General features: G+C 31.6%; 3 protein-coding genes across 3 annotated transcripts; 1 reads left to right on the forward strand and 2 right to left on the reverse strand.

Annotated features, from left to right (window-relative positions):
* Nucleotides 1-8,716: 8,716 nt before the first annotated feature.
* On the forward strand, nucleotides 8,717-9,224 carry LOC105114307 (uncharacterized). The gene has a single exon (XM_011010822.1). It carries the CDS (start codon nucleotides 8,807-8,809, stop codon nucleotides 9,059-9,061), a length of 255 nt encoding a protein of 84 aa, XP_011009124.1. The 5' UTR covers nucleotides 8,717-8,806; the 3' UTR covers nucleotides 9,062-9,224.
* Nucleotides 9,225-15,219: 5,995 nt separating this feature from the next.
* On the reverse strand, nucleotides 15,220-16,357 carry LOC105114308 (putative DNA-binding protein ESCAROLA). The gene has a single exon (XM_011010823.1). The coding sequence runs from the start codon at nucleotides 16,288-16,290 to the stop codon at nucleotides 15,397-15,399; it is 894 nt and encodes a 297-aa protein (XP_011009125.1). The 5' UTR covers nucleotides 16,291-16,357; the 3' UTR covers nucleotides 15,220-15,396.
* Nucleotides 16,358-23,715: 7,358 nt separating this feature from the next.
* LOC105114309 (uncharacterized) lies at nucleotides 23,716-26,148 on the reverse strand. The gene has a single exon (XM_011010824.1). The coding sequence runs from the start codon at nucleotides 25,492-25,494 to the stop codon at nucleotides 24,178-24,180; it is 1,317 nt and encodes a 438-aa protein (XP_011009126.1). The 5' UTR covers nucleotides 25,495-26,148; the 3' UTR covers nucleotides 23,716-24,177.
* Nucleotides 26,149-26,286: the final 138 nt, after the last annotated feature.

Here is a 26,286-nt window from a genome sequence, read left to right on the forward strand (position 1 = left end):
AAAATGATATTTTTTAATATTAAAACGGTAAGAAATTAGATCAACCTGAGTTTTACAACTTAACCTATTAACTTTGTGATCTAGATTATGGACTTTACAGTGTTAATAGTTTTATTTTGAAAAATTATTTTTTATTTAATGATATGTTAACAAAAATAAATACTTATAAAATTAAATATCAATAAAATATTATGATGTTCGTTTAAAACTCTAATAACCTAAATCTTCGGTGAAAGCATGATTTGAATTTTAAAAAAAATTCAAGATAATATTTTTTTAATATTGGAACAAAAACATATTTTACAACTTAAGTTTAACACTCGAATTATGAATTTCATTAGATTTAAAAACTTTATTTTTTAAAATAATTTTTTTATTAAATGATACGATAATAAAAATAAATATATGTAAAAATCGAGTTTTGACAAAATACAAAGATATTTATTTATAGTTATGATAACTTTATAGAAAACAAACTAAAATAAATTATAATAATTAATTTAAAATTAATAAAATATTAAAGAGAAAAAAAAACTTGGGAAATATAATTTTTTTAAAAGAAAAAATGGAAAAGGAATTACCAAGGGTGAAGCATATCTGTAAGTTCTTTTAGCAGGTAGTCCGTAGTGATCAACTATATCCTTGTTCATTCACGTTTTCTTTTAAGAGTAGTATCTCACATTGTTTGTCCACTTTCTAGATGAAATACATGAAAAAACTTGATTCTCCAATCTCGTCTATTATTTACGACTTTACTTTGAAAACACATGACCTTTATGATTTTCGAAACACATTTACTACCTTTGAGATAATGCCCAATTAACAGTTTATAGCAACAACTAGTTGATGCAACAAGACTGAAGAAGGGGCAACAGGATTACCAGCAAATTGAAGCAGCTGAAGCTTCTTTATAATCTACTTGAAATCGGAATTCCAATCACTGTAAGAAAAATGATGCATGCTAAGAACTCTTTGGAGTGGTATTTTTATTTTTTTCGACGATGGCCTGGACTAAGACCAGATCACAGTGATAAATCCATCGTGCTAAAGGCCGGGTCCCGAGAGGTTGTCGAAGACAAACACAGACCCACATCATCAGAGCAGTGCCGTTCATGTGGATTCAGTTCACAGATTCCCATACATGAATGTGGCCAGGAAGAGCTGAGATCCCACATAAATCCATGCATCTACTGATTGCGTAAAAAGAACAGCCTTTGGTATGCACACCATGTGTGATCCTGTGGTGTCTGATAATAAATGAGCTGCCCAAATATCAATGCCTGTCCCATGACCGTACGTACTTGCCCAAAGATCAGAAACTTTATAGTTCTAGTGCGCTCCAAAAACCAGGGAATTTTTGACAGGTAGCCATTTGATGTTTTCCACAGAAGTTATCCATATGCAGACGTGCTCAAAATTTATCGGACTTCTCCTTTTTTTTATCTCTCAAGTTTAATGAAATGACTTCTTTTTTTATTACTTAAACTTTATTAGTCATTTATCCATGCTACGTTTGGGTATTTTATATATATATATATATAGACACATACATACATACATATATATATATTGTTATTTGATCTCATCACGTATAACACTCTTCAAATCTTTCTTTTATTTAATTGTATGGCAATAAAAAATGAATCTTCAACGCAGATGCAATAATTAAATTATTAAGAAAATATATAATTGTTAGTATAAATTCTATTTTTATTAATATATTTTTATCAATGCATATTGTTTCTTTTAGATGTGTTGTTTATTGCATAGAAACTATACGCAATTTAAATTAAGATCTAAAAAATATCTAACAATAATAAATATGAAGGATTGTACCTTTTTAGTAGAAAACTCTCTCCCTTATCAATGAGTTCCCTTTTTTATAAAATATTTTCTTATTGGAAAATTTATTTTTAAAAATAAAAATTTATTATGATTTTAAAAGCAATAAATCAAGAAATAAATTAATAAGTTTAATGCAAAAGTATTCAAAAGTTATAACAATAATAATATCGAGACAAGTTATATAAAAAAATTTAAAAATATATACTTTTTTTTGTAATTAAAATCACGCATATCAAGTTCATATATAACTATTCAAAAAATAATTAATACTATTACATTGGAAGACACAAGTATCATTAAGAAATGATAAAATAATTGGACTTTCTAGGGACTTTCTCTTTTATCCATCGAAATCCAGGAATTAAAACACAAAACAAATGAAGCTTGAGATCCAAACAAAAGATTCAAGGATAAAGGGGGCCAAACTTTAAAAAAACTAAAATTGAGGGATTGAAGTGTAGAATATACCCCTTCGGAACAACAAAAATAGAAAAGGGTACCCATTATTATCAATGTCAAATTCAGTCCACATTATTTTAATTTTATCATTTGCAGCCATTCAATACTTTCCAAAACAAAGCTACAGCAGTAGCTGTGAATAGTGATTTATAAGAAGGATGGATAAGAACGCTACCGTGAAGGTGCGATTTGTTTAGTTTTTTTTTGTTTGTTTGTTGATCATTAACGTTAATGTTAATAATTTTTCAATTCGTGATCTGCACGATCTGAAAAATGTAGATAAAAAATGGATGCCATGTGGTCCTTGGAAACAAGGGCATTTTTTAAGCTTTAACTCAATAAATTAATGCATAGAAGGCAAGGAACTGGGGTTTTACCATGTTCGAGATATCATTTACGTCAAGCACTGCCCCCCGCTTGTCCTGCATTTAAGACGGTAACATTAATTATTCATGGATCGAAGGAAACAGGTGCTAATCTTTTAGGCATTACCATCCCCATGATCGAAAACAATGTCCCGGCCTTTCCAGAAACTAATTATTGTCCCCAGTTACACTATGCCTTCTCTGGTGGAAATAGACATATATTTGGACTTGTGTGTAAAGAAGAGGAATATGAAGGGTCCTCCCTCACTGCTTTCATCCTTGTACTCTACAATCATTCCAAATAGAAATGATTGGGAGGAGAATGCATGATTTATCACCTTTTTACCTTAAATTATTTATCACCTCTCGCTCATCTTTCAATTTGAGCATTGGGTGCCAAGGTTATACAAACCAGATAAGATATCGATACACGATAAAGTTAAGATAATGGGCTGAAAGGTGGGGTTGATATGAGTTAATCTCTTAAAAAATTGTAAATAAATAGATTAAAAAAATATTATTATGCAATGAATGATTAGATTTTAACCTGGTTTTACTAAATCATTCCAAATAAATGAAGAATTAAATCGAATTTTTTGCCAACTCGGTCCGGGGTTTTCCATGAATTTCTTTTAACAACTGCGTTTGGATTCAGTTGTTTGGACCAAAAGAGTTAATCAGCGAGCTAGAGACATGCACAATTCACATTAAATCCGGAAGTTAATAAGCTTATCAAGACGTTTTTCGAGATACAAGTTCTCCATACCATGATTTCACTCTATCTTCTATACGTGTTTGAATAAATTATGCCATGCGGTCCACCAACTTTTTTCTCAATCTTGATCACCATAATCCTTTGATCAAAGATCATCTTAACTGGTTTGTGTCCAATCACCACTTAGATATGTAAACAACATGACAACCATATAATGGTTACGGTTTAATAAAGAAATAATCATAAATTGAAAACATAATAAATTAGTATGCATTTTATATATAAAGAAGAAGAAGAAGAAGCACAATTAGTGTTTGCATCTCTTATTGAAGAGTTTAAAATTCGAATATCTTCTTTGCAAGTTAAAAAAAGAAAAAAAAAAGAATTAAGGAGAGGGAAGGAAAGCGAGGTGGTAGAAAAAGAGAGAAAGAACGTGGGGGGAATAAGCATAGAACTTGAACAAGGAACGTGGCTTCCCTTTTCTTTTCTCATGACATAAAATGTGTGGTGCAACAAGAGAATTGTAATTTTCGTAACTTAGGTGGTGTGGTGACCCCAAGAGGAGGAAGTGGTCTTGAGGCCTCCAACACATCCTCTTGTCATTTGTCTCATTATTCCCTTCACATGGGCGATGGCCTTGCTGACACCTCCAACAAATAGACTATACTATGTTCTTCGTATTTGTATTTCCTTCTATTAGATTACGTGCATTATTGTACTTAAATGCTATCTCATCAGAATTCAAAAGAAAAGAAAAGATTAAAAAAAAAACCCATTTTCTATTGGTTCGATGTTTCAATAGTATTTAAATGCTAAACCAAGATTAACAAAGAAAACCGAAAACCACTTTAGCTCATTGTTTATCTTCTCATATTATATATAGCCGAGGTTGTTTTAGTTTTATCCCTCAAAGTTTTTATTTATTTATAAATAAATCATTGTGTATTTCTTTCCAACCTCATCCTTTTAAATCATGATTTCATATTCTATAAATTAATGTCTATTTTTACTTGTATTTCATTGTGTATCCCATGTGTCATAAAGTATTTTAACATTGAACTAAAGCTTTATTTCGCAAAATACAATTTAAATTTATTGCCTAAAACCTTGAAAAAATAGGACCAAGAATATTTAATGGATGAAAAAAAGGGTTGTCTGTAAAAAATTTGCAAAATTCGATCTCATCCCTAAAGTTTCAAATCATACATGTTTGATCCTTCTGTTTTAGATTGTTATGTTTCAATTAAAACCTTTATTTTATTACATTTTGTTCTTTAGATGTTGGGGAGTGAAAAAGAAAATCACTAAAAAAATCATAAAAAAAGAGAAAATGGTTAATTAATCTTATTTTGACCACAACTATATAAATAGGTTTGTCTTCCAAGGAAAAAATTAATAGAGATGGTTTCTCCCATTAAAATAATTCATGGATTCTATTTTTCATATTAACATAAAGAAATATTTTTTTCTTTTACCAAAAAAATAATATTTGAATTAAAGGTAAAATTATTAAGATTGCTAATTCAATTCTATAAGTATTTCAAATAATTGAATTGAATTTTTTTAGTTTAGTATTTTATTTAAAAAAATTTAATTATTATTAATTGAATTCAAATCATATGTGGAATTGAATTCAATTCCACATGTGATTTGGTTCTAATTAGGCAATAAAGAAAAATAGATACAAGGATTAGAAAGAAATCATAATTATAGATTTTGTAATCATTTTTAATGGGTTATAGATTTTATTTTATTTTATTTGTCCTTCTTATGTTTCTTTTTTTTTAATATCTTATTTGGAACCAAATCACATATGGAATTGAATTCAATTACATGTGTAATTTGAATTCAATTGATAATCTATTATAATTTTCATGTTTGGAATAAAATGCTAAATCATAAAATTAAATTCAATTATAGTATTTGGAATACATGTGGAAATGAATTGAATTACCATTCTTGACTATTTTGCCCTTAATTCTTATAGTCTTTTTAAAAAAATTAATTTATAAAATTATATCTTGTATTTAGATTTATATAGTTGTTTATCGACTATTTATTACTGTTTCTCATAATGGTTTTTTTTCTTTTAAGTGAGAGTACGGTGATTATTTTGGGCTATATAGAAAAGATTAATTAACAATGATTAATATTTTTAAATTCTTAGACCAACGAGCCTAATAGCATGATATATTCTCTTGTTGTATGTGCATTAAATACAATATATTTTTGTAAGAGAAAGCTAAATTAAAAATTTATGGAGAGTTTTCTTTGTTATTTGTATCTTTAGAAGGGCTAATTGTATCATTAAAAGAATTCAAAACATAAAAATTGATTTAACCATTGAAATTGAATTCAATCATAAGGGTTCCAAGCAACCTAAAAAGTGAACTTCAAATAGTAATTAATAGGATATTACTAGTTACTTCATGTGAATCATTAATGTTTTTTAATAATTAATAGGATATTACTAGTTACTTCATAGTTACTTCATGTGCATCATTAATGTTTTTTCTAAAAATCATAAACAAACTAGGAAAAAAAATTATTAGGCATAATATTTAATTTCCTAAGCTAATTAGAAAAAATAAAATTAATTAAAAAAACAAATATTTTTTTTCTAAAAATCCCTATGAAGCGGTTTCTCTTAGTTTGAAAGAACTCATTATTGAGCTCAATTTATTCTTGTCTCGATTTCATAAATATCCAATTAAAAGTTTCCAACCCTTTACGCGCTCAACGTTTTTGTTAGAAACATCATATCTGTCACGCTAAGTCTCTCTAACAACGGGATCAATCTTAATGTTAGGAGGAGATTTGAAAATTTACCACACAACTTTTATATAAAGTACAATAACATCAATTCTGACCTCATCATTTCCAAAATCTTCCTTAAACATATGTAAGGTATCTCTTTCGCAACTTGTTTCATAAAAAAATTATCTCTAGAACCACATCTAATTTTATTTCATTTGCATGAACATCACAAATCAAGAATTTTGGATCCAAATCTTCTCCTTTAACATCATCTTTACAATCCTCATCAAGTTTTGGTGGTTGATTCAAATCCACAAAGGAAATAGAATCACCAAAACTTTTAGTTTTAATATCATATTCATCTTGATTAAAAAGTTGTTTCCTTTGCTTATGCCTCTGAAACATGTTCTCAAAATTAACCATGGATCCTTGATCATTCTTCTCATGATCCTTCAAAGTCATACCTTCCGCTAATTGATAGGTTAATTCTGCAATTCATCTCTGCATATTTTTTATCACTAGCTCCTAAACATTTATTTTTAATTCTACAATCAGTATCTACATGTCTTCTATCATTAGTTTCTAAATATATTTTTATCGAAGATAAACCTTTTTATCCTCTTCTGCAAGAACACATCATATTTGAGTACCTTTTCTCGCCATAGTTATTCTAGCACACAATAAATAAATAACCATCAAGATTACTAGGTTTTGATATCAATTGACTCGAATAGAAATAACACACTAAGACCTTCCACTAACTGATAGGTTAATTCTGCAATTCATCTCTACATGTTTTTTATCACCAGCTCCTAAACATTTATTTTTAATTCTACAATAAGTATCTATATGTCTTCTATCATTAATTTCTAAATATATTTTTATTGAGGATAAACTTTTTTATCCTCTTCTGCAAGAACATGTCATATTTGAGTATCTTTTCTAGCCATAGTTACTCTAGCACACAATAAATAAATAACTATAAGGATTGCTAGGTTTCGATATCAATTGACTCGAACAGAAACAACACACTAGGAGATAGCAAGCTAGAAAGACAAAATTGAAGCCGAATAGGGTTGTCACACGAAATCTTAATTTATAATTTTATTACTAAATATTTTATTTTTACAATTCCTTAAAAAAAATCCAAAACTAACCTATATAACTAGGAAACTTGAAAATAAAAGAAAAACAATAAAAGTCTTGAACCAATTAAAAAAATAAATTTAGTAAGTATAATATTTCATTTTCTAAACTAAATTAAAAAAAATAAAAATAACTACCAAAACATATACCTTTTCCTAAAAATCTTCACGTGTTAATTAATTAACATTAATTAATTAAGGACTTTATTAGAATCACTTAATAGAAAACATTAGTCTCTTTACAAAATGATGTTGTTTCTTATATATATATATAAACACAAGTGAGATGAAAATATAGAATAAAGCCTTAAAAATATATGGAATTTCTTAATTGGGAATTTCTAAAAGTCTTTCAATAAATTAAATTGATATAAAAAATAACTTGATTATAACATTAGAACTTAAATATAATTGTATGATATTTTTCAGGTTTGGCCTATACTATATTATTGCTTCCTCTAAAATTTTGTGAGGATGAGAATGAAAATAAAAATAAAAATATAAACAATATTTACAACCCAAGATTTTTAATTAATTGTATTGGTAATAACACTTGTATAATATCAATAATAATATCAGTATTTTTATTTAAATATTTATGTTTTCAACATGATCTGACAATAAATATAGTACAATAAATGCATTTAGATTGTTCTTAATAAATGCCCTAAATACACTCGTTAGCTTTTATCGAAATCAAACCACTGAATTCATATTAAATATACATGATTTAGTATATCATAAAAATGGCAACAATTTAACTTTTTTTCTTAATTATTATTTCACTTACCAAACCTATATAAATTATTATTGAATTCAAATCTAATTGTGAGATTTCGAACATATTTATATGAGATCATAAGAGAATCTAAATCTGTGATTTAGATGCGGTGAGAGAAATAGACTAATAAAGAGTTAAACTTCTGTCATATCTGTTTCGCACTAAACAATCTCCATTTCATTTGAATTTAATTATTTAGATTTAATAGAAATGACAAAACATGAAAGAAGAGACATGATTAAACCTTAATTCATAAATAATGGAATTCAAAACTGACTACTTGTGAGATTAAACATGAACCGGACATGTTCTTGTAAGAGTACAAGAAAATCCGAATTCGTGTTTTTTTTTGTTGTATTTTGGAATTATTTTTTTTGTGAGTTGTAACTACACCATCTTACAATTACAATTCAAGAGGTAATCAATGAAATTAGGAAAATAAATACTATGGCATAATAAATAAATTCATTTCGTAGACAGAAATAATTAATTACCTTTAATCTTATCTGGGTTTAACTTCCTTGAGAACATCATCTGACCGAAACATTAAAAAGAAAAAAAGCTCACGCTCACCACCACGAAAAAAGAAGAAGAGAAAAGGTCTATATATACCTCAAGACTCAATCTCCATGATTCATCCGTGGCCTTCAAATCAATCCCTCCCCCTCTCCCTCTCTCGCTCTCTCTCTCTGTCTCTCTCTCCCCCCCTCAAACAAACATCAAAGAGCAGCAAAGACTCATGTCTCGCCATAGACGCCAAGCATCTCAAGTCCTCCCACCAGGGATTCTCACCGGCAATGAGCCCTTAGCAGACTTCGGACAGGCAACTGCAGGTGGTGATAGCACCACTCATGTTTCATCTGGAGCCACAACTGTTGCTGTCAACAATGAAACATCCAAAAGTAATCCTCCCATCGATCAACACAATCAAGATCAAGCCTCTCATTTCCCACCCAATGCAAAGAAGCCTCTGTCCACTGGCAAACCTGCTTGATCCCTCTATGTGTCATATGTACTGCTTTTCTTAGTGCTGTTTCCTCTTGTACTTCTCTCCCCTCCTCCTTGGTGTTTCTTGTTTTAGGCAAAAGCTAGCCTGCCAGTTGCTGCTGCTTACCGCTTTACTCATTTCAATAAAACTTGCTTCATCTATTCGCTTTGTTCGGTTCAACAAGCTTTGCTTTGTTAAGATCTTATTACACACACACCCGCATATGCATTCTGTATATAAATATATATACGCCCGCTCCTCGGAACTTCCACCGTGTCTCGGGCATAGATCGGATGTTCTGATGTGCGACCGAATCCAGTGATTCCAGTCATGATCAACGATCCAAAATGTTGGGAATCTGGGGTTACAGGAACCCAAGCTAGGAAGGAGTATACAATGGAATCTCATTCAATTACTTAGGATCTGTATTTTAGTTTAGAAAAGTACACCATCTCTGCCCAAAATTTATTTAATTTGACAAATCATCAGCAGCAAGCAATGTATCACATGAAATTAAGGTCAACCTTCAGTCAGGCTCAACACATCACATGATCTCGTTAGAAATGCAGGGGAAAAAAATCAGAGGGGTGCGAATTGAATTGAATGCTAGTGATTAGACTCGTGAGGTCATAAGCTGAGAAGCAGCTCTCTTCACCCACCATTTTTTATTGAAAATTAAATGCTTTATTTCTATTTCCTGAGAGAGACACGTTTTTTTTTTCGGAGCTCTCTTCACCCACCATTTTTTATTGAACATTAAATGCTTTATTTCTATTTTTTTTTTAATCCTGAGAGAGACACGTTTTTTTTTCTCGTATCTTTATGAATCCAATTCTCCTGTAGCACACGGAAGGCCCATTAGTCTGCCATCACTGTAGTTTGCTGCAGAACAAGTATAAAAGATTTCCAGCTAAAATCCTGTTGATTCAACAACAACAGTACACTACAAGTAATTGCGTTTTATCCAATCACATAGTCAATTTGGAAAATTTCACCAGTCAAATAACTTATCAACTTTCTCGTTATTTTTTCTATAAAATAGCATTTTTGAATTCCTTTTTCTTAATTTGACGATAACAAGTGTGCTCTGGTTAGTTAACATGAAATATATTTATAGATAATATTTAATATCATATTTCCATATCAGTATGATGTATTCTAAAATATATATTTTAATCAATAATTACACATATTAAGATTTAAACTCGCAAATTCATGGGATCATTGATTTGAGATTAAAGGCGTTGTACCAATACCATGAGAGGACAGGGTTAATGAGGACACAATTTTATTTTTTAAAAAAAAACTCATTCATTCACGGACAGAATTTGTGTCCGTTTTTGGTTAGAATTCCTGCCGGTCTGGACTCCGCCTGAACGGACAAGATTTTATCCATTTTTGGATAGGATCACTCCAATCGGACTGGTCTCTTGCCTTTTCCTATCCCTGCTTTGGTAAAACACCTCTCTATATTTTTTTTTTTTAATTCCAAGAAGTCATGCAGCGAATTGCCTAGCTCCACACACATGAATTCTTTGTGCACGCACGTGAGCACCACCCCCTTGCCCACCTCCGGGCTCATAAATTCAAGCTCAATTAAGAGAACTTAAAACACAATTTAATACTGTTTATTTTTACAATGTAAAAATAATTAAAAATGATTTTACTTCAAATTATTTTCTTAGTGTTTTACTATTGATTTAATTTGATGTAATAATATTAAAAATAAATTTTAAAAAATAAAAAAATAATATTTTAATTTTATTTTTAATAAAAAAATCATTTTAAAAAATAAACACTACCTCACACAATTATACAAATCATGAAAACATCATTCATGTCTTAAATTTTCACGACTTCACTAGTAACCATGTCCATGTCATGGCCGGTGAAAAGAAGTTGGATTCCATGAACATGTCAAACTTGATTGTCAAGTCAGAACTGACATAAAAGAAAATCCCCAGCGAGTCCAGCGATTAGCTCACAATCCGAGTTATTTTCACAACATTGAAAAATATTTCACAAATAAACGCAGTAATTGCTATACATATGTAACATATGTGTAATTAAATATTTTGAGCATGTAACACCTGACGTATACTATGCATGTATCAACTATTAAGCTAATTTGAGAGTTATTTTTTTACTATACTTGATTAGAAAATATTTTTTATACTAAGCTAGTCTAGGAAAAAACTCTTCAAACTCCACAGTATATTATTTGAATATATTTTCCAATGGCCCTGTAAAAAAAATAAAAATTGAAAAGCAGTGTCCTGTGCTTGAATTAGTATTACTTACGTCATCATAAAAATAACTACTATTTGTTCGATTGTTTACAAATATTTTGTCTAAATATTTAATATCCATATTTACACGTAAGCCGTCGTTTATGAAGAAGAATTAAGCTATCCAAGCATCCATGAATTAGTTGCACGAACTCTTTCATAAATTCAAAGCTTTCGACATTATTTCTTTTATATAATCAACCAGATCAGGTCACATATATTATTCATGCTGTATTCCAAATTATTACAATTTGGAATGATGCTCGATCCTGCTTGTAAATGATTAAACACAATATTTCAACATCTCTGGAACTTTTTACTAACACTTCATCTTTAGTTACCTTCGTATTCGAATCAAGAGGCATTGAATTAAAAAAAAAAACAGGAATTAAATAATTATATATATATTTTTAGAATAATTATTATATTCCTTGTAATATTACTTAAAAATTTAATATAAATAATATAAATCATGTATTAAGACTTCATCTAATAATTTAAATTATTGAGTTGAGATAGTTATTTGATATAATATTAGAGCCTAAAAAACTAAATAGTCACGAGTTCAAATATCATCGTCTCTATTTATTTAATAAAAATTAAATAATAAAATTCTAATTATTTTTTCATAAATTTACTTACAATTTCGTAAATTCATATTGTAATATAATGTTTTTACAGAAAATCTCTTCTCGTTAATAAAGCTCTCAATAAAAAAACGAAGAATCTATGGAAGTGTATAATTAAAGACTGAATAGTAAGAAACTCATCTCAGATTTTCAGACTTTGAACTTATATTCCTTAATAAAGCTTTCTCTCAATTCTTTCTCTATTATTATTATTATTATTATGAAGGGGATCTAAGTCCAGGAAGAGGATTGCATCGGGTCCATGAGGAATAGTAACTTCGACCGTATCATCATACAAAATAAGATTAATAATAATGACATCTCAATGGCAAAGTGTTAAGAGGCCTAGGCGGGAGGACGCGTCTATGAATGCAAGTTGTCTAGAATTTGGTAGCAATATACAGTGGCAGCCTTGCATTGACAGCAACGAATTCGGCAGGAAAGTGACAATCCTTTTTTCATACTATTATGATAGTTTTGCCTTGTAATTTGTTGAGATAATAATGAAGGTTGCAAATTTTACTGTACATGTCGTGCACTATTCTATCTTGTTGTTCATGTCAATTCTGCTTAATTACAATGAGTTAAAGTGTGGAAAAACCTTTTTGTATGAGCAAAAACACATCATTGTAGCTAAACACCAGCTAGAAAAAGGGTGAGAAAAGGCTTTGTGCAGTGAGACTAGAGTCCCTGTGACACGCATTATGGGCAAGTTTAGCTAACTAGCTAGTCCATACGACGATTGTTTTTGCGTAAAGTGTAGCACACATGAACCTCTTGCTGTTGAGATCAACTGTCGAAAATCTGTGAAGATAGGATCCAATGACTAGATGCACATCTGATTCTCATTTTAAAACTTCAGCAAGCACAGCTGAATTCTTTTTCTTTAATTCTTAACATCTTCTCCGTTTGAAAAGCTACCAAATTTAGAATTTATGGCAAGCACTTTCGAGCTGTTATATATATAATCCGTTTGAGATTTGGACAGAACATGCATCAAAATCAAGTACGCAAGAAGGAAACATTATCATGAACAAACTAAGACAACTCTCTCGTAGTGTGTTAAAAAGCATCTAATTTAACAAATTAAGAGCTCAAGCGTTCAAGGGGTGTAAATTCAATGTCTGAAAGAACAAGGATCTAAATCCAATCGGTCGAACCGTCGAAGTCCAGGAGGTATCGTAATTCGTAATTATGCTTAAAGTAATTAATGACTGCATAGTGCAGTACGATAGCAATCGATAAATTAGGAAGGAAATGCAGCAGAAGATTGCAATGAACCGTAGGATATGTACTGGGGACCAAAAGAGAACCAACGGACAAAGAACTCTATCTGTCAATCCCACACTTTCCGTATTCAATTTCGAAGTACAGACTTAAACCAGCCTTTGCATTGGAGAACGTTAGCCAAACAACGGCCCTCTAAGCCCTAACCTAAACTTTACTCTTGGACGTGGTTGAAGCAACAAGAACAAGACCCACTTTACATGCATACAGCTCACCACACTGGAACCAAGTTCCAATTCCCAACACATGAAAAAGCCTTTCATATTTGCACATTCAACCCCTTTTGAAAGCAAATCCAGGCACAAAAATAGCAATCCCGGCATGGTTGTTTAAATGTTAGACTAGATGGAAAGAAATACTCCCAATTGAGACCAGCTTTTTACCCTCCTTTCTAACAATTACATAGCTCGTGAAAATACTTGGCCAATAAGAGATTGACAAAGTGTACAAACCTCAGACTAGCTCACTGCATTACTGACCCCGCGTGCACCCACTTGGCCTAAACCCTCTCAGTCCTTGCAGTCACCTTGACCCATGTTTTCACCACGGTACTGAGTAACTTTCATCATTTTATCCGAGTACATAAAAAAAAAAGTTACCCCTCTCTCTCTCCCTCCCTCCCTCTCCATGGAGGACTAACAAGGTGGGGTGGGGGGGTGTTAAGTCGGGAAATGCAGTGATTGTCACGTCTGAAAGCAAAGTATGTACTGTGTATTTTGACTGGAATTTGGACTCACTATCTTCATGCCATGTTTCTGAACCAATGTCATAGCTTGTCATTCCTACAGTATGCTCGAGCTATGCAAATGAGAGCTATGCAAATGAGGGATGAAAGTTAAGTTTTTTTTTTATCTGTTTTTTTAGCTCTACTTTTAGCTCTTGTATTGGAGACTACCTTATAATACGAAGAAAATGGTTCATGGACTAGAGAAACACATAGCAGCTAAAAAACAAGCAAAGTCTCCTACAGATCACCATGGAAGACGAATGTACGAGTGCTTGGTACTGGTAGGATGGAATGTATCTAGCTAGCTAACAGCAGGAGATATTATATGATATCTGTTCGTTAATTATATCGTGTGAGATATCAAAAAAGTTCATGCCAAATACTATATAATATTGGCAAACAAATTACACGCACCTACTATAGAATAGTAGTTTTATTTAATATGCATACTACAAAAGGTACACGAACGAACCAAATATTGAGAATTTTTTATTTTTTATTTTTTAACTTAGACATTCTCAGATAAGAAGCCTCGAATAAGTACAATATTTTGTACCCATGCACTTTTAAGTACATTCATGTTAGGCTATGGTTCCATAATAACCAGTTGTAATGAAAACCAGTTGTCATGTGAAAACGAAGATGGATCAACTGGGTTGTTGACCATGACAAAAAAGAAAAGATGACTCGGTAAGGAAAGCTACCAGATATGATAGTAGAAATACAGTCTAGTTATCTAGCTAGGCTATAGCCTACAGAACTAGTTGACAGCTTTGGATAGAGTTTCGTGCTTCCATTAAGGCATATCTGCATGTGAGCTTTAATTGCTTGGGAGAAGGTGAAATTCGGACCTTTCCCATGGGGTTTAAGGACCCCTGGCATTGAATTCCCAAAGATCTGACGTTGGCATCAGGTCATTGGCTACAGAAAACAACATGGTAACAATAGCCTAAACCAGAGAGGGTTCTGCACTACCTGCCTGCATGCAAATGCCACCCCTCTTCTTCAGGATTACAAAGAAATTTACAAACATACTTGTGAACCAGATTAACTTTTAGAGAAATATAAAAGCATATATCCGCCATTGATGGAACAGCAAAACTAAAACAAGGAAAAGAAAGGGTTCGTGTCCATATAGAAGCTTCATAAATATTAGAATTAAGAAGGTATAGTCTAAAATTAGCAACAAGCACCAGACAACAAAAATCCAAGAACTAGAACAAAAGCTAGACATCCAGAGAAAGACAAATCAATTTAGTTGAATTTCTAACAATAAAATTCTCGAACTAAATTTCACTTTCTTAAACACCACCAGACAATTTTGTAAAACTAATTACCACAAACTGCAAGTCATCTAACTCGATTTTGCACCTAAATCCTTGCCCAAGAAAGGTGAACATTTTATTTCTCCTAATAAGATGGGCGCGAGGGAGGACCCGGCCAGTGCATAATTTCAGTAGGAGACATCTGGCAATTGACTGGAGTTGGATTAGCCACACCATAAACAGCCATGGACATGCCAGTACTAACGCAAGACTCGCTTGCAGGACCGCCGCCGCCAACACTAGGTTTAGTCTCTTGGTCAGCCTCGTCATTCTCACCTGGTAGCCTGTGAAACGTAGGGTTCAAGAAAGTAGCTGCCACCACCACAACTTGCGTTGCAGCTATCACCTTTCCAGCCACTATACCTCCAAAAACCTGCCCTTGTGCCCCTGCAAGAGATATCCCAAAAGAAGAACAAGAATGCACTGCAGAACCAGGAGGAGAAGAAGCGCATGATGCTTTTTTTGTTGCGAGAGAACCAACAACAGAGCCAAACAATGCAAGCAAGTTAAACGGTCCATGTAGAGATAGAGAAGGAGTATGAGATACTGGGTGGCGAAGAGTAACATTAGCAACAGACCCAGTTGCACTTATAACACTTATGCCCGCATGGTTTCTACGAGCAAAGTTGACGATGGTTTCGATTACATCAGAACCAGCGGAGATCTCGAGGATGGCTGGCTTCATGGAGGATTCACAGTCTTTGGTGATGATAATGGGTGGTTTAGGCCTGTTTTTTGAGCCCGGAGGTCTGCCTCTTGGCTTTCTCTGGATCTGAACTGATTGGATGTTGTTGTGGTGGATGTGATCATCAGGAGAGGTATTGTTGTGGGGTCGACCAAGTCTTGATGGAGAGTCTGCAGTTACAGGAGTGGCGGAGAGTGTAGGGACACTTCTTGGGCTATGATCGGAGGAGGAGTCATCAGAGGTGTTGGGGAGTTCTCGAGAGAGAGAGATTGCGCCTCCAAAGTGATCTGCCATTTCATGGGGAGAATTTTGTTGAGGATGAGAGACAGATAGGGAAATGGACGGAGCCAGGAAAACCCTGTTTCTTCAATGTTGTCTTTATAGTCAGCAGGGTCTCGAGTTGTGGGACCCCGCAAATTTTGTAGGGTACAAAGGAAGATAGGTGGGGAAACGTTTTTAGAGAGTGAAAATTGCAGTGCACTTGGATAGGAGAAGACATGAGAGGGGTGAAAGCTCTCTAAAATGTGGGGTATCGTTTTATAGTGGGGCCAGTCCAGGCAACAATACAAGACCAGAATTTGTAGTCTCTCAAGTCAGCCGGGTCCAAGTTGACCCGGCGGACCGATTTGGGTTTTAAACAACGGGGTCATGGTGTGGAAGCCAATCTCCCTTGTTTTTCCGTGGTATAAGGCACGGTTATGCCACCTGGCACAACCTAACATTTATTTGAGACCCGGGGTTATGGACGGGTTTCAAATTATAAAGACCTGAAAATATAATTGGTCTGGTCAACTTAAAACCAGGTAACTCATGTTGTTGTTTAATATATTTTAAAAAAACATTAAAAATATAAAATTAATTTATGAATATTTTTTATATTGATTATTTATTAAAAAATATAAAATTAATTTATAAATATTTTTTACATTGATTATTTATTAATTTTTGATGTAATAATGACTCATATTTTTTTTATAAAATATATCTATATGAATTATTTTTTTAATTTTTTGATATTAAATAATTATATACAACCTGCATTTATATAGACTATTTATTAATCTTTCAATATAAAATAATTATAATGCATTTCATGCCTCATATTTTTTTAATATAGTTTATTATTACATGAATTATTTATTGAGATTTTGATACACAGTAATTATAACACACTTTATGACTAATTGTTTTATAATTTATATCTAAATAGATTATTTTTTGACTTTTCTATATAAAATAATTTTATCATACTTCATATCTCATATTTGTTTATAACATACGTTTACATAAAATATTTTTTTATTTTTAAAAATAAAATAACTATATTACATTTCATTCTTCCTATTTTTTTTAACAGCATACATTCATGTTCATATGTATTATTTTAAAAAAAAAATTATTTAAAATATTAAAATCTCACATTTTATCAGAACAACCCCGAAACCATGATCAATAACTATGGTGTAAACCATCATCAGCGTGGTTATTTCCCGCGAGGGTAGAGAGAGATACTGCTACGTTTAGAGAATTTTATTTCCAGCCAAGATAGGGAGAGATGCTACTAAGAGGATTTTTTTTAAGGACAAAACTTATTTTGACTTTTCAATGCTTCGCGCATATTTTTATAGTTTTAAAATTCACAATGTTACTTTTCTAATTTTTTTTTACAGTTCCAATTTTAGCTCTAACTACTATATAACCTGTTTTTTAAAATTTGATTTTTGAGAGACATTACAGCATTTATAAGGACTTGGGAGGAATAATAAATAAGAGCAAAATAATTTTTTTATAAGTATTTGTTAGAAAATAATATAAATTATATTCTAAAACCTTACTTGATAGCTTAAACTACTAGGTTGAGATAGTTTTTTGATATGGTACCAGAGCTTTGATGACTAAGCAATCATGAGTTCGAATCTTACCATCTCTATTTATTTGATAAAAATTAAACACAATGTAAAATGAGCATTGTTCCCAGTAAGCATAGCGTGATGTAAAGGGTTTGAGATTTGCACAGCAGGTCTAGTTCGAATCAAAGCATACACCTCTTGTAAGAATTTGGGACAGCTGAAGTTTTACTTACTTATCTAGTCCCACAAAGTACGCTTTCTGAAAAGTAGGGTTTTCTAAAATCCAAAAAAAAAAAGAGCATGTGCAAGTTGTAAATTCAAGCGGCTTCCACTTGATAAGGTGTGTTGGAAAATAATATAAATCATATCCTGAAATCTTACCTAACAATTTAAATTATTAGATTAATATAGTTTATTGATATTATTTAATCATAAAACATAAAATAGAAATATTTTTAAAATATAAAGGTAAAATAGAAAGATTTTTATTTACAATGTAGAATATGATAATTGATGAATCTAGAAAGACAAGAATTTAGGTGTTGTTTGTTATCTTTCTAGAAAAAAAGTAATACATAAATCATATTTTATTCAGTTGTATTTTTTTAGTATTTTTTACATTTTATGTTCGTTCATGTTTCACAAATCTATGAAATATCTCATTCTCTTTTCATTATATTCTGTCTTCTGCTTCTTCTTTAAAAAAAAAAAAACAATTAATTAGATTTATTGTCCGGCATTATATTCTGTCTTCTGCTTCTTCTTTTTCTTCTTTTTAAAACAATTAATTAGATTTATTGTCCGGGTCTTCATCACAACGAAACCAAATAACCATCAAAATGCTTCCAAACCCACTAGTTAAAACATGCGAAGTTGACATTTATAAATATTTAGACACTATTTGTTCCTTTTTAAAAAAAATTATCATTTTTGCTTTAAATTTTTTGAGGTTTTTGATTATTACTTTGATGTGCTAATGTTAAAAAAATAAAATTTTAAATTTTAAAAATAAAAAATAAATTATTTCCATGTATTTCTAAATAAAAAGTACTTTTAAATAACAACTTTAAAATAAGATAAAGATTTAAATATTATACAGTATTTGACGTTTTACATAAATATCAATTAAAAAATACATACAAATTAAGTAAACTAGATACGAAGTTCAGGTTTTTTACGAATTTTTAAAAACAATTTGGCTCACTTTATAAATTTTATATACTATTCTGGATTACTGGATTTATGAAACTCCTTTGAATTTCATTTTATGAATTATACAGTGAATTCTACAATCCAATCTTCTGCAAAACTCAACACACTTATTCGGGCATCGAATTTGCAACATTTAGCATTCTTTGGAGTGATGATAGTTAGTGTTCATATATATATATATAATTTTATTTTTACCTCCACTATAAAATATATAGGAGTAATGATGGACAAATGTTCAAGAAATAATTAATAATATTTTATTAGTTATTATTTGAGTTTATTTATAAAAGAAATAGATACAAAGAAAACTTTTTAGTTCTAGGAATTATATTTAATGCAATCATATCCTCTATGTTTCTCTTTTTATGGCTTAGAAAGAGTGATGACGTGATACAAATATTGATGGGTTTTTTTTCATGCTTGGATACTATCTTAACGACATAATTTGCAAACTATGTTTTTATTGATATTTTTGTAATTAAATAAAATTAGTTAAAAAAATGGTTAGATGGGCTGATCAATAACTCTCCAGGGCCACGAATCAAGCCTTAAGATCTAGCCTAAAAGCTAAGCTGGGCATCCAAGACACCAGGACCATGCAGCTACAGAGAACGACACTATTGTTTCTCTACTTTTTCTGCTATCAAGCCCAATATGGAATCGTGGCTTAAATAGATAAGGATGAAAATTTATTTATTTATTATTTATTTACAGAGAACGACACTATTGTTTCTCTACGTTTTCTTTTATCAAGCCCAATATGGCATCGTGGCTTAAATAGATAGGGATGAAAATTTTTTTATTTATTATTTATTTTTAAAATGTTTTAGTGTGTTGATGCTAAGAATATTTTTTAAAAAATTAAAAAATTTATTTTAATATATTTATTTTAAAAAATCTGTTAGCATGCTTGTAAATAGTAATACTGTGTTACTTCAGATTTTTTGAACACTGTTGATTGAAGTAATGCATTTCCAAGTCTGCTCATGAAAGCAATAAAATTCTCGTCGTAATTAAAAACATAATTTTTCTAGGATTATCGCTGGTTAATAGCAATAGTTAAAAACCAAAAGAATGGTCAAGCATGTTTGGAATTAATCACCTCTCTAATCATGAGGGGAAGGAAGCTTGATGGCTAAGGGTTGTAGGAGTTAGGTGCAGTTTATTAATTAAATAAATAAATAAAAACACACCAACATTCAGAGTAAGAGGACTATTACGGGTGTGCAGACAAACAAATGAACCCTATATATATCACAGTGGAATATACAAGTGGCACCTTGGATTCCTACCATTTCCAAGTCTCATAGGACCCTTTTTAAACGTGCCTTGTTTATTTATTTTGAAGAATATGCACAATGTGTGGAAAAATGGTCTAATCTGCCCCACCATTACAATGATATCCACCAAGAAATTTTGAAATTTTGTGGCTTTAGCAAGAATATCTCCATCATCTATTTGCATGCATGAATCCAGCAAATCACTACTCCAGCTTATAACATGAGGGTATCCTCAATTCTTCTTCTTCTTCTTCTTCTTATTAGGGTTATTATTAGGGTTAATGTTAGGGTTATTGACTCTGGTATGGAAAATAAAGGGGCATAGGTCATATGAAAGAACAGAGTTAATAGCATTTTATTAAGAAAGAAGAAGAAGGGTTAAGAGCTATAAAACAATTATATACCACATTAGACCTCAACATAAAAAAAAGAGTTTAAAGAGAAAGTCAAATTTCTAGCCACTTTGATTATTAATAAAAACTGCCGGTGATTCTGAGATGCTTCTAAGGATTACGTACTAGCATTGATGAGTGCTAGAAATACGTGACCACTAAGCAAGATGTATTAATTAACTTAGAAAACAAACTAAAATGATGACGCTTTTATTATTGCAAGGATTCTTTTTTTTTTAGCATTATGTTTAATAGATATTGAGATTTATGATTCGATTGTCTTTATTTGTTATATAGTCATTTTAATTTTATATTTATATTACAAGTTTAATGGATTACTTATATTAACTGAGTTGTTTTATTATATTTTTTTGTTTAGATTAATTTTTTAAAAAAATTATTATTGATTGAAAATTATATTTTATAATTTATTATATATATATATTAATTTTATAACTCGGCTTATAATTAACTTGGTTTAAATCTTTCTTCTTCTTTTTTTCAATTTGTTTTGTATACAAATTCTCGAGTTTCATGAATTCATTTGATAAATCTTTCTTGCGATCAAGAAACAGCGCTTTAGCTGTGGAACAGACGTTATTGTTCAATCATTGAAGAAACTATTGAAGAAACGTTATTGTTCAATAGCTGTGGACAAGTTATTGTAGGTGACTCGTACAACTATTGAAGAAACTAGAGCTTAATTTAATTCAATTATTCACTATTGTTCAATTATTAGTGAATCCCTATGGGTTTATATTTGCTTTCGTATTAACATATTTAATTTAGTTCTATAGAGCATTACGCCCTGATTTGCATTAAAAAAAAACTAGAGCTACAAATATTGTATCGTGTCTCCTCTCAGCAAACTAAGGAGGCGGGGCCGGCAGGCCAATCTCCTATATATAATACTTGATGACTGTCTTCAGGTTGTCAATCTCTTATCAAAGTGCAGGCCGGATAATGATTATCTGTCTGTGTTGCGAGGATGGTCTACTTTTAGCATCCAATTCTCAGGAATTTATCTGTAGCAGGAGAGAAACACAGTAGAATTACGACTCATTGCTTAGCCAATATGGTCAAGTATGAGTTTCAGGAAACTATCCTTATGGAGGACGGACGTGTTTCCATGCCTATACTCCCTTCTTTGTATGAAATCCAGGAAGAAGAAGAAGAAGAAGAAGCTGTTTTGCTATGGCAGAATTCGTACAGGTTCCATCTGTACATTATATCCACAATACGTACGCGTCTCTTTGAAGTATGAAGAGTTAACGAGCTTAAATTGTAGTAGAAACTTTAGATAAATGGTAATGATGTAAACATTGTTTTTAACACATTTATAATCATTTTTTTTGCTAATATAAGAAAAGGGGCCTTTTAAATTTCTTTATACCGCCCAACGACTAGATTATGACAAATTGCGAAGTTAAATAATAAATAGAACTTTAATACAAGAGGTTCATATAAAAAATTGATGTCACGTTAATTATCATCTTTTACAAGTTGAGATTTAAAAATGTTAATGACTTAGCGGTCAATCTTGACCTGATAAAATTAAAAAACATTAAATTAAATTAATATTATTTTAATAAAAATAATAAACTTAATCTTTTATAAATTCTCAATCGAGATCTACCAACTAAAAATATTAATTTGATTTGTTTGATAATAATAAAAAAAACTCACATATTAAAAAACTAAAATCTTATGTAAATATTTATAGTGATACATCTCAAATTTTGTTATGAGATTCTCAAAATGTTGAGAAAAAATTATGGTGTTAATGCTTGATTATTATTTTTTCACTCTTTTTTTTTTAAAAAAATTCACCCTTAAATTTTTTATTTTATTTTAATTTTATTATTTAACAATAAATTAATTTATCTTTGAATTTGATGATTTGTTATATTTAACTTGATATGAGGCTTTCAAGATATTTAAAAAAAACTATCATGCTCAATTAATACTTCATTAGACACAATAAAATTCAATATTATGAATTTAAAATAACTAAAACTTTAAGTACTAGATTTAAAACTAAAACAAATATTCAATTCTTTTTTTTTTCAAATTAGGAAATGGATTGAATTGTTGCATGGAAAATGTGTGCCAATAACTCGAAAAGGTCGCAAAACTATGACGACGCATACAGTGGTTACAAGCTCTAAACACGACCACAAATTTAACCAATGGAGTTATCATGACGAGGGCCTTTTGCTCAGTGGCGCATGAAGACAAATTACCTTTGATTTGGCTTCAACAATCTTTTTTTTTTTTCACTTTCTTTTCTTTCTCATCTTCTTAGTTTCTACACCTAACGCTTTTAATGTTTTCTATGTCAAATTTAATTTTTATTTTTAACAATAATTATAGTTTGTTTTAAAAAGAATTTATGCTCGGTAAATCATGAAATGATATTTAAAATGATGAATATGTGAGATAATGTGAAATGAAAAAATTATTAAAAAAATAATAAAAAAGCAACTTGGGAGGAAACACAATCAAATGTTGATTGCAATATATACCCACAATGCTTCTTCTTCTTTTTTTTTTCACTTGATTTTTTTTTTAATTTGATTCTTTAATATTAAGTTGACTTTGAATTAAGTTTGATATTTATATAGAGTTCTCATGATTTAATAATAAATTTTGATTTAAATTAATGTTTAATTTTAAAAAATAAAATTTAAATTTTTTTAATGTTAAAAAAAATTAACAATGCTCTCACTTGTTTTTTTACTTTGAGAAAAAAAATTGCTCTTTCCTACATTATAGCGCGGGGCAACAAAATAGTCTCCTTTCTAAATTTATCTCCTGCAGGTCGAAGAAACTCCAAAAGAGATTTCTTTTAACAGTATTTAAAATTCAAAAAATAAATTAAAACATGCAAAAGCTCATACTTGTTGTTGATGAGAAGCTGAGAAATGAAAAAAAACCCATCAAAATTAACCTTATCACAAACTAGATGTATAAAGAAGAACTGAATAGCTGCGAGCGGGGACAAGCAGATTGATGCACAGGCCTGCTTGTCATGCAGCCACAATCGATCTTATCTAAGATACAAAAATATTTAATGACTTGAAACACAGGCCTGCTTGTCATGCAAGGCTGGCATTTCCCAGAATATCATACCACTTTCTATATATGTAATCTTACAAATAAAATTCTGTGTTCACAAGCTGCAAATAGTACAGATGCTATAGAGGATTCAAGATCCCCTTCTACAACATACAAGTCTTCGGCGATTCTTCAATACGGACACATTTATTCTTGCATAATTTGAAACATGTAACATATTAGAAGAAATTGTAGTGATAAACAAGAAAGGTTAAACAACACTAAGGTTATTGATTTGAGTCATAAACACCACTGAAGTAGCCGATAAATTAAACTTCATTTCCTGGTGGAACAAACCTAGGTAACATGCGCAGCGGCAAGGATTATTGACTAGAAGAATGCCCGGCTACCATAAAACACTCGACCTCCGTCCTTTTTCTTCTTCTCAAGCTCTGGTTCATTTCTGTGACTTTGAATCACGTCACCGCGGTCCTCAGGTTCCGGTTTGTCAAGATCCATAGGTAGCTTCATCTTGGCCAAAGATTCTGTGAATTGTTGCATGCTCCTCATGTACATGTCTACTATTTGCTGCTGCATTGCAGACTGCTCGGCCTCAAGATTGATGTTTCCTAGTGGAGCTGAAAATACTTGACCAAATTTAATAGAACTCATGTTTCCTTCCTTATTGCTCTCCTCCTCCTTGTTTGTAAAATTTGATTCCTTTTCATCTCGGACTTCATTTCCCTTTTTTGAAGTTGGAGTGTCAGGGCAAGCGCAGGAGTTATGATTAGCCTCTGTGGTGATCAAAACGTTAAGAGAGTTTGATGATTGACCACCTAAACGAATCTTTCTCTCAACTGAATCGGAGGAATTTCTGTCATCGCTCAGGCTTGTTGTCGTAGAGCTCAAGAAACTGGAGTTTTGGATGCTGCCATTAGGAGAACCTGAACCTCCTTGATTTTCCTCGGAGGAATTTGTTGTCATTTCATAGTCATGAACAGCAGGTTGTGGAGAGGCACCAAGGTAAAGAAAAGAGCCAGGCCTGGAACCCATGCCATCAAAATACTCGGAGACCATTTGCTGATTCTCTCTAACAACATTGATATCAGGAAATTCAATTCTCGAATACTCAACTGGCTCCAAAATAACCTCCGATATCTTTCTATCAAGAAGCACAACCTCTGATGATATTGACGAGTTGGCAGCTGTTGCTGAGGGATTAACAGGCAAAGATGTGTTTAAGGAAAGAGACAATTTGACAGTGCCAGCTGGAGAGTGAAAGAGGTCAGTGGAGGAGAGGCTGTAATCTTGAGTCACCTTTCCTTTGCCAGAAATTTGTGAAATAGGGACCAAAGCAAATCCTAGAAGCTGATCCTCCATGTAATTTCTAACTCTACTAAGCATCCAAATTTCACATTTGAGGACTGCATCAAGTTGAGTGAGTTTCATCATGAAGTTTTCATTGAATTCTGGGTTTTTGCCGCCTCCATTGATAATTCTAGTTGAAAGGGTTTCATCGGGATTATAAGTTAGAGAGAATTTTGCATAAACATCTTGGTTATCATAGATACATATGTTGTGAATATTCCTGGCATGATGAACATAGATTTCAAGAATCCCGGAGAACTCAGAATCGCCATCTGCATCGACCATCGTGTTTGAATTTGGATTGTACCTGAACCCAGTTGATTCATTGAAAGAATCCATCAAAAGAAAGTTAATTCTTCAATGTGATGCCTCACGGGAGTTTCAAGACTATATCCTATTTGGTTCAGGTTTGGCGAGAAAGCTCCTATATATGAGAGAACAGAACAAAAACAGAGCTGACTCAAAGAACAATCTATGCATCTGTGATAAGGTCTTGTTCCTTTACGAGTATCACTGAACTCTTTCAAGTAGTTTTAGAAGATTAGTGAACGGATTTGGTAATGGGAAGAATGTTTTGAAGGGGAAGAAAATAGAACAGAACAGAGCAAAACAAGGAGGTTTCAGAGAGTTAATTGATTGCTTATAATGCACTGGAAGCCTTTCTCTCTAGTTTCTATATCCTTTCTGGCTTCTGGCTTGTGTTGGCAGCATCGATCCATGAATTCAAGGAAAAGACTAGAGATAAAAGAAAAGAAAGAGGAGACAGGCAGAGAGAGAGAGAGAGAGGTTCACAGTGGAATAAAAGAGCTTGCTTTGTGCAAGACGAAGAGGTAGGTGTGGTAGTAGGTAAGAATCAACAGAGAAAATCAAAAAAAGATGGTGATGCTGCTGCTGCTGCTGCTGATGTTGTGGCTTGTTTTCACATGCCACTTCTTCTATTCTTTTTCTACAGCGAGTGGTGGGTGAGGGATCGAGATTTTTGAAGGCTTTGCTTTGCTTGACATTGCAGCTTCCACTTCCAGTGGACCTATTGTGCTCAGCTGATGTAATTGGAGGTCCCACCTTTTGGCCCCACTCTTCATTATCACTCTCTCCACCTATCTCCCTCTACAGATGCTCTCCTAAGCTTTA

The sequence above is a fragment of the Populus euphratica genome, unplaced genomic scaffold (assembly GCF_000495115.2).
Source record: "Populus euphratica unplaced genomic scaffold, PopEup_1.0 scaffold511.1, whole genome shotgun sequence".
Classification (NCBI taxonomy): domain Eukaryota; kingdom Viridiplantae; phylum Streptophyta; class Magnoliopsida; order Malpighiales; family Salicaceae; genus Populus; species Populus euphratica.

Coding starts and splice junctions, on each gene's coding strand:
- LOC105114308 (XM_011010823.1), bottom strand. CDS start 16,290: ATGGCAGATCACTTTGGAGGCGCAATCTCTCTCTCTCGAGAACTCCCC.
- LOC105114309 (XM_011010824.1), bottom strand. CDS start 25,494: ATGGATTCTTTCAATGAATCAACTGGGTTCAGGTACAATCCAAATTCA.
- LOC105114307 (XM_011010822.1), top strand. CDS start 8,807: ATGTCTCGCCATAGACGCCAAGCATCTCAAGTCCTCCCACCAGGGATT.